Here is a 13,290-nt window from a genome sequence, read left to right on the forward strand (position 1 = left end):
GTTCTGGACCATCCGTTGTATTGATTTATCAAGGACATTGGCTAAATACAAGTACAAGCTGTAAATTGCAATATCTTAATGTTCAGCCTTGCCTGCTTTATTTGTAATACAAGTTAATCCCTTAAAAGCATTATTTGTGAAAACATAATGGATGCTTGTTTATGTGTTTATGTGTCCAGAATATAAAGCCATACTTTTTTACATTGTCACCGTGTCCCGTTCCCCTAAGCAATCATAGCACTACGACCATCTTAAGCCTATGATAAAATATGGGTGTTATGTACATCTTAGCGCTAAGGTTAGTGGTTAAAGAGTTCGTTCATCACGCCAAAGACCCGGGTTCGATTCCCAACATGGGTACAATGTGTGAAGCCCATTTCTGGTGTCCCCCGCCGTAATATTGCTAAAAGCGGCGTAAAACCATACTCACTCACTCACTTAGCGCTAAGGTCGCTTCGTGGGACAAAGTCAAGATATTGTATGAAATATTACTGAATCACTTTGACTCAAGTAATATCTCCAACGTAGATATTTCAAAATATTGTTTATGTCATATTGCCATCTGTCCTCAGTTCTTCTGTTACACGGCCATGCTCTATCAGTGCCAAGACCATTTAATATATACTTACGACACTCAGACCTGTCAGTTTCAAAGTGTCCATTGTTTTGAAGCGCGTTAAATTTTGTATACAGACTTTTTGTCATGAGAAAATTGGGGATTAAATAACAAAATATTAATATTATTATAGTATTAGGATTAATTTATTATTTGGTGTTAACAGGCCTCAAAGTTTAATTTTTTACCATATGGCTACAAGCATTTGTTTCCAGTTGGCCAGTAGTAAAATCAAGAAGTCATGCCAATATTGTAGGTAGCCTAAAACATTTGAAATTATCTTTTATCAAATATCTATCATAATATGTACAAGTCATAGCACTAGTCTTGAAATTGTATATTTGTGGAAACTGTTCTTGATTATTGTTGTTTGTGACTCAAACAATGATGCAATTTATGCTACTAGATTATTAAGATATATCCTTACTAATCCAATGAGCATTGTCAACTGAAATCAAATACTAATTACATTAATATTTATGTATTTCTGTTCATTGTTGACTTCAGGAGGACTTATACGCAAGTGCAATCATTAGCAATCATGTTTTCACATTCAGCTGTTATTTATTTTTGTGTCTTCAAATGTGAAGCAATAGAATTTAGTCGCCACAAGATATTTTCAAGGGAGTCATTTAGCTACCTTTGAATTTTAGAGAGTAGACAAATTGAAATTTAGGTCGAGTTGGCGGCTGTTTTAGTCGCAACTTTGAGGCCTGAGTTAACACTATATATATCAGAACCAAGTTTTAGAATTTTTGTCTTAATAACTACCATGATTTGTAAAACATTTGATCAGGGAGCAGTATAACATTGTCTTTTATTTGAACAGTATCATAGCAAACCTGAAAAAATGATTCGTAAAATATTTGATAATATCAGCTTTAGCTTGGCCAGGCAGGTGCAAAAGCATTGTTAGTGTCAATTATCAAGGGAGTGATGCGGGCAAAAGAACCCTCATGTAATTCTACACAAGATCCATCAATAATTAGCACACCTCCTCTTTGTCAGGGTCTTTTGGGTTGATGACATTTAATGCCATTGGAGCAGTGTTGTTTTTTCGAATCTTGGCCGTCTGCTTGTAGTGAAACCTATTGAGATTGTTGGGAGATTTGGCCTATGTGACTGGTGAAAGTAAGTGAGTGATATTGTTTACAATTTTTGGCCGTCTGAGGGATACTTATTGAGATTGTTTGGAGATTTGGTCTATGTGACTGGTGAAAGTAAGTGAGTGATATTGTTTACAATTTTTGGCCGTCTGAGGGATACTTATTGAGATTGTTTGGAGATTTGGTCTATGTGACTGGTGAAAGTAAGTGAGTGATATTGTTTACAATTTTTGGCCGTCTGAGGCAAACCTATTGAGAAGTTCAATAGTTTGGTCTTTGTGACTGGTGAGACTGTGAGAGTCATTTTTTGTTCGAATCTTGGCCGTCTGCTTGGAGTGAAAGCGAGAGATTGTTGGGAGATTTGGACCGTGCTACTGGGGAAAGTGAGTGAACGAGGGAGACCATGAGTGGGGCTAACACAACAGGATGCTGTAGAGATGGGGATTGGATGGCTAGTGTGGCTGAGTTGGCGGGCACCTGGTGTCATCATTGACTGTCAGTGATCCATACGTATATTTTCACCACTATTTTGCCTTTTACACCCAAAATGAAATCTGTTTGGGCAGATAATGAAGACTGATTATTTTCTGGTGGTGATGTGTCATATAATTGCATTGAACATTAGTTGTGATGGATCTAAACTATTATTTCTAGGAATCAAGAACATCTGAGTATTTCAGTAAACCAAGAAAGTTTTTTTCCTGACTTTATACTTTTCTGTATTCCACAATTTTGTTAGGTACCGTGTGTCAGAAGAGGTTGTTTGCATACTTGGTAGTCACTCATTGAACAGAACTATTAACATGTACTCTCTCTTAAATCCATCTGTGATGGGGTAGCCTAGTGGTAAAAGCGGTCACCCGTCAGGCCGAAGACCCGGGTTTGATTCCCACATGGGTACAATGTGTGAAGCCAGTTTGTGGTGTGCCCCGCAGTGATATTGCTGGAATATTGCTAAAAGTGACATAAAACCATACTCACTCACTCTTAGAACCAAACTGGCTAGTATTAACAAACTTTCTCCTATTTTCTGTGCAGCTATCACGATTCAACTGACCAACTGTTCGTAAAATCTTAATTTTGGATACTTAGTCTACTTGTGTCTTGGCATTTATGAATATACCGGTAAATCTATTTCTACAATTTCCCCTTTTGTCTGTGGTAGATGGTAAAAGGGTCAACTAGGACTGGAAACTGGACTTACTTCTGGAACAAAATGAAAAGTCATTTATGGTGTTGTCATTAAGAAATATATTGGGATATGGGGATGTACATAACTTTGTTTTGCTCTGCTTATTTACCATTATGCATATAAATTAATATTGAATATATTGGCAGAAAAATGACAGAATTAGAGCATAACTGATTAATTCTGGAAACAGCATAAATTTTTGTATCATCAATAACTGCAAAAAAAGCATATGCACAGTTATGTACATATAAATTTGTGGAGTCTGTAGACAAACTGCATCATGAAATATGTAGTAATTTCTATTGTTTTGTTTGCCAAACACTACTTGAACGAGGACCCTGAAGGGAGCCAGGTTGGACAAGGTTCCCAGCACTTCATTACATGTTGTAAGGAGTGACGAGTTTGAAGTGAGTTCGGGCTCTGTGATGTGGTTCATTGTGTGCCGTCATACCCTGAGAGTACGATGGTGATACATGGATGTATCTGGGCCTGCTCAGGGGCGGTGGGGTAGCCCAGTGGTTAAAGTGTTCGCTTGTCACGCCGAATACCTGGGTTCGATTTCCCACATAGGTGCAATGTGTGATGCCTATTTCTGGTGTTCCCGCTGTGATATTGCTGGAACATTGCTACAAGCGGCATGAAACCATACACACTCACTCCACGTGGGTTGGGGGCGGTGGGGTAGCCTAGTGATTAAAGTGTTCGCTTGTCACGCCGAATACCCCAGGTTTGATTTCCCACATGGGGTTCAATGTGTGAAGCCTATTTCTGGTGTTCCTGCCGTGATATTTTCTGGAATATTGCTAAAAGCGGCATAAAATAATACTCACTAAGTGACTAGACCTGCTCAGCGAAAGTCTGCAGCAAATGTCAGTAAAACATTTCCAAATTAGAATTAAACGTTTCCCAAGTCATGCTATTATTGTTAAAACTAATGATAGCTTTGGTAGAGGTTGCTTGTGTTTCACTGAGAACAGGACCAATATATAGGATAGGACTTTTTTGCCTAGTTTAACATCACTGCATTCAATGCAATGTTCAAATTCAATGTTAAAATAGACCTGTGAAGATCTGGGGTAGAAAAGGTCTTCAGCAACCCATGCTTGTCGTAAGAGGCGACTGACGGTTTCGGGTGGTCAGGCTCGCTGACTTGGTTGATGCATGCCATCGTATCCCAATTGTGAACAGCAAGCGTTTGAAGGTTCATGTGCATCCCATGTTCAGTAGAGTTCTGCAGGAGTATAATATGCTGTTTTACCAAAATGTTAAGACATCCACATCACCTTGAGTCTCTTTATGTCCTGGTGTGTCAGCTTGAAATTGAAGGAAAGCCCAATATAATGCAGGTTCTGTACGTTTCCACTTTGGTGAAACCCACAGGTGTGAGCTCACAAATCTAGAAACATCAGATTGAATCTGATCATCGGATTCTGGCATGTCTAAGGGATGCAACTCTGCATGGAGAATTGTTTGTCGAATTAGACACCCGTATCCCAGCATAGAAAGATTTTTGGTCAGTGACGTGATGGCATTCTGTTGGGATTGTACATCTGGGTCAGAATAGGCGACTTACAGGGTCGGGTGGTCAGGCTCTCTGACCTGGTTGATGTCATCGTATTCCTTAGATCGAAGCTCATGATATCAATCACTGAATTATCTGGTCCAGATTATTTACAGACCACCGTCATATAACTGGAATATTGCTGAATGTGGCATAAACAACAAACAAATAAAATGTTGGGATTGTGTTTCCTCACCAATGACAGGCTGTGATATTAGTCTTCGGTACAGGTCAGATCCTGTTGTATATCACTGTATAAGTACAGGAGAAATGGCATTTCCTTTTCTAAATATATATACTGGGTTAGAGCTCAATTATGGAAACTGTCACCAGACTCTCGTAGACCTTGTGTGTAAATAGTGAAGAATTTATAACAGATGATTCCGAAATAGCATGCCTGATTCCAGAATTGTGCTTATTTATACCGAAACGGAAATAGTGGAACCATATACATTCTGAAATGGTGTTATCACATACCCTGAAATAGCTTTGATTTTCCTTAAATGTCAGGATAAGTTTGCTAGTCCCGACATATATGTATTTGTTCCTAAATTCATCCACTGCTGGACATGAGCTACAGACTTGTAAAACTTCTAGGGTAAACCTGTATGTTATACTGCAGAGTTTCAATCACAGGACACCAGGTGTTAAGAAATGGCAATGCTGTCATTTTTGTGTCACTTTATGTATATAGTACATTGATGTTCAATTTATGAATTTTCAAAATGTCTTTGATAATTGATTGAGGTATATCTGTGCTGGTACATGGATATGATCGGGACCTGACTCTGTTAATAGAGCTGTAACATATACATTGGGATAAGATATGTATCTTGAAAGTAAGGTCGTGACAAGTATGTGATACGATCTGTAAACCTGATGTTAAAATTGATACCTCATTGTAAGGGGATGAATTCCTGCAAAGGGGATATTAGAGGCCCACCACAAATATGTCAATATTAATGGCAGTAGTTCATTTTCATGCCATGTCACAAGTACATATCTTTGTATGGATACATCACATGACAGTATACTCATAGAAAAAAGTATCGCAACACAAACTTTTCGTCAATCGCTACTTACTTTTCTATTTATGAAACCAAAAATGAATGAAGCTCTTGTTAAAAACAAGTATATTTTAAACAAGAAATATGCAGTGTTCCTTTATCACAGACATTCATAGAATCAATACCATTTTATAAAATAGAGCTTTAAAAATATTACTTAAGCGATGTCAATTAATACTAACTTAGATTTAATGCTCCTTAAGTGATTCTAATGCATGGATATAAGCTGTGCCACTTGTCTCAACCATATGCAAGGAAATATCCTAAACTGTCCTGGATCAGTGGTGTATAAATATGATATATCCTCCACACTGACTACATTTTGACACATTTAAACTGAATGTGTATGCATGGCCTTCCGAGATGTTCTTAGTGGCTTTAATCCTCCATTGATATGAATATTGATATTAGACATCAGTGTTATACAGTGTTCTACATTCCCATTGTCTCCATCTGTTGCAGAGGCCAGTTGAAGTGGGGCAGGATGCACTCAACAACAACTACTGGTACTTCGATGGTAAGTTCAGCATTCCTTTAAAGTTTTATATACAGGGCATGTGTGTCTCTATTACAGGTGGCATGTGGAACCAGAGGTGCATGTACTCTGATTGCAGTCCTCTTCTGTTTCATGGTATTGAACAGTTTGAAAAACAAACTGATAAGCAGAGATGTCAAGGTCGTATTTTGAATTCTGAGATTAATGGCTGACATGGAATAGTGTTGGTATTTGTTTTTCCTTTTATGGTCATTGTTCATGGATATTCAAATGTGTGAATGGCCATTGTAAATAGCTATTCAGACATGTTAATTATTTGCATGGGATGATTTGTGTATAGACTACTGATGTTGTGTATCAAATTTTCAAAAGCTGATAGGACTTCGATAACATGGCGTACAATTTCTTCTTTGTTGCTGCTAGAGGTATGGGGTCTGTTTCATAAAGCGATATCGAGAGTTTTTTCAGAGGTTCCAAGGCCACAGGCCCATAGTCATACAAAGTCATGATATTTGGCATATCAATGAATATATACATATAACTTAATAAACATTTGAGTTTCATAGAATGATATATATATATGGAGACAATTGATTAATTGAAAGTTTACGATTTGAAGACATAAGGTTTACAAAATTGCTAGATGGATTGTAAAATGATGGGTATCAAGATGGCGAGTTTGTAATTCTGAATATTGTTGGCGTACTAACAAGAAATGGTATTCATTTTCGACGTGGTCCAATCCAAAATTTACACAGTATTTACATAAACGTTCTTCTGTGTTTTCCTGTCTCCATTCTGACTGATGATAACCACAACAGAAACAAGTTACAGATATCATGTAAGGTTTACAGTACATGTACTTTCAGTTTAGATGAAAGAAATATATTGTTGTGTCATTCTTGAAAGTCACAGTGATGATAGCCCTACGACCACAGTAAGGCAATGTTTAGATGGTAGTTATGATACTTGTATTGCTACTATCACTTTGTCAGACAGGAACCTGGGTGACCCAATGAACTAAGGTGCTACAAGTCGCTCTGCAGAGTTGCCTCCCCTGTTTGTGCCAGGATTTGCTCATCATGTATTTGAATACTGGATGAGCCCCAATTATGATCCTTGGTCTGTCTGCACCATTCCTGATTTTCACCTTTAATTTAGTTCTGTTTGTTGTTGATACATGCATGCTGTTTCTCCCTCTGGATGGAGGGGCCCCAGTAAGTCACTGCACCATACACACATTTCAAGTCGGTGTGTATTGTAGGTTCATGGGACACATTGGTGCGTTCTTACTGAAGCTGATGGCATTGGAACCATTGCATGTTATAGATAGAACTTGTTTATCATATTCTTTCAAGAGGCCCTAACTAAAATGAACAATTACACTCTGAGAAGGTCAAAACAGCTATATTGATATTCTTGATGTTGCTAGTATTGTGGCCGCCATGCAGCGGAGGATGTTCCTGGATGGCAAGGACAGTGTTCTTGAGATCCGGAATAGAATAGGTCTTCAGCAACCCATTCTTGCCGTAAAAGGTGACTGTGCTTGAGGCAACTAACGGGTTCAGGATCAGGTGGTCAGGCTCGTTGACATGGTTGATGCATGTCATCGTATCCCAATTGTGTGGATCGATGCTCATGATGTCAATCACTGGTTTGTCTGGTCCAGACTCGATTATTTATAGACCACTGTCGCATAGCTGGAATATTGCTGAGTGCGGTGTTAAACAACAAACAAACAGTGTTCTTGATGTTCAGAGCTCCAGATAAGCTTTTGGTGTTGCGGGTATTTTACCCATGCATTTTAAAATCATTGGGTATCAGTAATTCTATCTGCGTATTCAAATTTCTGTTACCCATTAGTTTTTACACATGTGGGTATTTAAGTTGAATATTTAAAAACACTATTCATCCAGTCCCTGCAAACTGGTGTCGTGTGGGTTTGAGAGCTTTATAGGACTAGAAAATACCACGATACTTCCACACGAAAGTGTGATGGCAAATGATCATGATGTGACTGTCATCGTGGAGTTTGGCAAGGTTGAGGGAATGCCTGTTTATAATTTCAAAATAAGTTGCTGATTTGCTAATCGAATACGCAGGGTTACTTCACAATATTTTGATGATACGCTCAAATATTATTTTTGTACCGTATCTGTAATGTTCGTTGCGTATTTGATATGCTTGGATTATATTTTACTGCGTATTTCTGCATTTCTGATGCGTATTTCACACAGATACGCAGCTTATCTGGAGCTCTGATGTTGGTACTCTACTCCACTCCTCCCACCCTATCTCCCCCTTTACATACTGCCTATCATGGTTGTGTTCGGTGATGCCCAGAGTACAATGTTGACAGGAACATCAAGCGATGTTGGTGTTCCTTATGGTGTGCTCATCCAGTGTGGGGAGATAGTTCAACTGTTGAAGCAGTATTGCCAAACATGCCCACAAGGAGAACAGCCTGTAGCAGCAACCATATTCATCACTGAATACAGTTATTCTTATGTGGTGACATTTCTAGGAATCTTCTTCTGTTAGGATCCTCCATAAAAAAGATCTAGTGTTCCTGTTTGGAGCTTCAAGGCTAAATATGTCCTATCTTCCATGAGTGTCGACAGAAGAGGCTAAAAGTAGGCATCTTGTGGCCTAGTGCCTGAAATATGTACCAACAGTATCTCCATCTTTGAGCACAGTGAAGAGCCACTCTAACTTCCATAGTGTGTCTTAGACAAAGCTCAGGGGGTGTAAATAGGAGAAATATTAATGGGTCTTGGGGCAAGAACACTGTCAAATATACTTGTCCAAATAGGATGGCAACTTGTCTGGAATAACTTGGACACAATATCTCAACACCACTGTTTTGCTGTGTGAGGTTGAACTGTGATATTCCTGGGTTTGTACTGAAGGACATGTGCTACTCAAAAGAAGTTAGGACCTGTGAATGTCCGGGCTAGAATTGATCTTCAGCAACCCATGCTTGTCATGAGGGGACTTCATGGGATCTGGTGGTCAGGCTTGATGACATGGTTGATGCATGTCATGAAATTATTATGGTTCTGTTCTGATGTTGAAAACCTCCCGAATGGTGTGCTAGTTTTCTTGGGGTTTACTGCTGGTGTCACAAGAGACATTACGATTTTATTTACAAGAACAACAAACAATTTCTTAACTATAGCTGTGGATGCTGCAGAGTCGGTTCAACCCTCTGGGCCCAGTGTGAGAGGTCTGCTTGGTTTGAGCGCCATGCAAACTTCTTCTGCCTAACATCTTGCTTCTCTGTGTATTTAACTAAAATTTAGAACAATAAAAAGGATTATGATTGGTTGTTGATACACAATGGGGTGTGCCCTACAGTTAATGAATAGCTGGACAGAGGGGAATACTTAATCCTGATGGACTGGCACTCATCTTGTTGACATATTTACTGGGTGCTTGGAAAGAGATTATGGTATCACAATAGACGGTACCCAATAGACAGGCTTGTATGGGGCTAATCCTTAATTAGTCTAAAATTGAAGTATTTGCTCAATGCGATTCTAATATAGGTGATGACAGATTTACTTAAATAAGATAGTTCAAGGCAATCTATAAAATAAGATAGTTCAAGGCAATCTATAAAAGTATGTTGACATAACTTTTATCTTATTGTCTGGGAGATGGGTTCTCGTAACCTTAGGCTAGTATCTATCTAAAAAGCTCTTACTGAAGCTACTAATATTTTGTATCTGCATTTTTCCTGGATCCTAATATGTATTACTTGCTGTTCTATGATTTATATGAAATTTTGTATAAATGTTACACCATGATAACTTGATAAACATGATAAAAGCACTTGCTGTGGATGTAATTATTATGTGAAAAGGTAGTATAAAAGTTATGTCATGATAATTTCCCAAATATCTTGATCGATTCTCTGTCATTCACAAGATTGTTTTGTCCAGACTTGATTATTTACGAACATCCGTCATATAGCTGGAATATTGCTGTGTGGGTTTAAACAACAAACAAAAGAAGTAAATAACACCTGTTTTTGTTTTTTTTCATATGACTATTGTTAATCTGTCATGAAAGAATTGTGGTGTTCTTTAACTTGTTTTGAGTAGTATATTTGGACCAAGAAGAGGGTGGTCATGCACCATGTTTGACGTATCCTCGACATTTTCACATTGTACATTTGGATGTGATCGTAAGTGTAAATAAATTGCAAAGCTAAGTAACTTGGTGACATGTTCTCCATGAAGATGACATGACAACTAACAGAAAGTACTTGACAAGTTATTTGCATTCATCTGCCGTTGGATCTCAATGTGTGTCCAATAATGCACTCCTCCTTTACAAGAAGCCATAGCCTTGCTTGAAGACTGTCTTGACTTTTTCATCACAAATGCTTTTTCCTAATAAATTGAGAACCTTGAATGTCAATGAATTATTCATGCATGTAGTCACACTCATTGGTAATCCCTACCTGACAACCAGTCTGTGTTTTAACATCCAACCAAACTTGTGGAGGAAATGAACTTACAAATTGTTGTGTATCAGGTCCAGGTAATTATGTTTCAAAGGTTGTTTTCAATTTCTGGAGGATTTTTAACTCTTCGTGGACATCAAGACTGCATAATTGTACTTGCCTGTCAGTATTGCTCAGTAGGTCGAGAGTGTTTAACTTGACGTCGTCAATAGCTGTAGTTAATATTGCAAAGACATTATGGATTGAATTCCCTCCCTCTCCTTTTCTAACTCACTCCTTTTCTCCAACACCCCCTCCCCCTCACTCCCACTCCTTCTCCTACTCCCTCACCCCTCCCTCTCCTCCTCACTCTTCCCATCCCTCTCTCCCACCTTCACTCCCACTCCTTCTCTAACTCCCTCCTCTCGCCCTCCCTCTCCCCCTCACTCCTTCTACTCCCTCACCCCTCCCTCTCCCCTACCTTCTACCCCACACTCTTTCTCTCCCTCCCTCTCTCCCTCCCACTCTTGCCTTCCCTTTTCTCACTCTTCTCTTCCCCTCCTTCACTCATTCCCACTCGCTCATCCTTCTCTTTCACTCCCTTCCTCATTCACTCAATCACTCTTGACTCACTCTTTTGCACGTTCACTTCCTCACTTTACAGCCTCCCTCTTTGACTCATTCATTTCTCCCTCCTCTATGAATTCTCACTCCCCCTCTCTCACTCAACCACTCTCATTTCATTCTAATGATTTTGTCAAATCAAGAATTGTAATTTTGTCTAATACTCATTCTCTGGATTTAAAAAAAAGTATTACTCCATTGAGGTATTACCTAGCCCCCCAGTGACACACAGTCTAATTTGGTATGCAGTGCTAAGAGCAATTAAGTTTTACTCTCTGAAAGCCATCCTTTAGTACTCCCGTAACTGTTCCGAAGGTAACGTTGGCTCCCTGAAATTGAAAAACTCTCCATACGGAGGACTTGATTGTACACTTAGGACCACTTCACAGTCTTCATGCGACATTTGCTTTCCTAAACTAAACAGTAATTTCAAGCGACTAATAGCCTGCTCACTAATGTCACATATTCCTTCCATAAAGATAGTGGATTTCGGTTCCAATCGAAATAACATGGATCCTTTTATGAAGACCTGTCTGGCCTCTGACCCACAACGATGGACCAATCAGGTCAATGCAAGTATAGATATAGGCTAATTGTCTGTACGGGGACCAACACTGATTGTTTTTGCATCTTGGCTTGAAGGACTAGCCATAGATATTACTGTTTGACATTGACGCTATGTGCGTCACTCATTGTGATATTGATTAGCGACACGCAATCCACTGTCATTCTCCTCCCCGATCCTCGTTCATTTCCTTGGTGTCGCCAATATCCACTCCTCCACAGCGAAGAACGCCTGGGGGAGAGGAGAGGCAGGCTCCCAGCGAGCTGGCATGGCAGCGTTCTGCCGCCTGTCAATTATGGTCTATTGCGGATGTGTACCAGATTAAGTTTCAGTGCTCACTTGAATATTGGCCTATAGTCACCATTAGTGAATTTTTAAAAGATTTGTGTAATTGTCCAAGAACTGGGATTTCTACACAGTAGTATTATCTTGTCCATATCCTTATTTCCTGATTTATTGCTAAAATGGTCATTGGGAGAGTTTAGTATTGGTCTGACAATTTCATGATTAAGTGCTTTTTTTCTCTTTTTCCTAATAAAGAAATTCCTACCAATTTTGTCATATCTGGCTATCTAATTGGAAAGGTAAAATGTATCTATGTTTTAAAAGAAAAAGTCACTTTTATCAGATTTTCTCCCTTTTAGAACAATGATGAAAACACAAATATCAATACAGAACATGACAATTCCAAATCCATCAATGTCCAGTGATGTGGAGTTAATTCATCAAATTGATTCTGTGTTTAATAACTGGTCTTCAGCAACTATTTCTGTCCAGTAATTATTGGTGTTATTGAACTTTCTGTTGCCTGTTTAGACAACCAGTAATGCCATCGGTCTGGCCATTCAGACCTTCATCTACTCACAGTCTCCTGTGCAGGCCAGTTTGTATCAGTGGTGGGAAGGCATATAGTCTGTCACACAGACCCTGAAACAAATATATCCAATACAGCCCATGCAAGTCTATAATGTTTGGCAAGTCTAGATTACTGCTGTATCATCTGAAAATGAAGAAAGTCTCTGGGCTCCTTTTTATCATATTCTTTAACTATAATTTAACAACTGTTTTCTCTGTAAAATATGTTAGATGCTAGTCTGGAAGGCATACAACCATTCTGGTTTATTTCCAAGGCTGCCTCTGTGTCTAGTGCATAGAGCATCTGCCCGGAGAGCAGTAGGTCAGTGGTTGATCCCCTGCCCCGTCATACGATAAATGGTACTTGTTGTCACCCTGCCTGGCGCTCGGCATTATGGGTATAAACCAAGGACTGGTTGGCTCGGAGTCAGGATACTGTTTCTGAGTAGGGTATCCACCCATTTGGTCCTGAGATTGACCAGCCCATTTTGTTCAGTGTATTTGGTCTTCTTTGGTCAAACAGTATCTATTCAGCACATATCGTTATTTGTGGTTTATCATTTAACAAGTATGATCAAACATAAGCGAAAGTGTCTTAATGTAAATTTCAATTATTTGCATACCATCTTATTAGAAAAATTATTAACCATTTCATTAATTGATAAAACCCTGATAAGATGTTAAATTTCTTTTACTTTTCTTTTCCGCCATTAAAATACTTAAACCATCCTTGAAATGTAAGTAGAGTTACCTGCCCT

General features: G+C 38.9%; 1 protein-coding gene across 10 annotated transcripts in view; it reads left to right on the plus strand.

Annotated features, from left to right (window-relative positions):
• LOC124148530 (trithorax group protein osa-like) overlaps positions 1–13,290 on the plus strand; it is a 140,119-nt gene that overhangs the window by 94,792 nt on the left and 32,037 nt on the right. For all 10 annotated transcript variants that reach the window (XM_046519646.2, XM_046519647.2, XM_046519648.2 and 7 more), the window contains one exon: positions 6,005–6,059. In XM_046519646.2, coding sequence (XP_046375602.2) covers positions 6,005–6,059 — 55 coding nt within the window. The remainder of the gene's footprint in view (positions 1–6,004; positions 6,060–13,290) is intronic.

Source organism: Haliotis rufescens, unplaced genomic scaffold (genome assembly GCF_023055435.1).
Source record: "Haliotis rufescens isolate VD_foot unplaced genomic scaffold, xgHalRufe1.0.p SCAF_6, whole genome shotgun sequence".
Classification (NCBI taxonomy): Eukaryota; Metazoa; Mollusca; class Gastropoda; order Lepetellida; family Haliotidae; genus Haliotis; species Haliotis rufescens.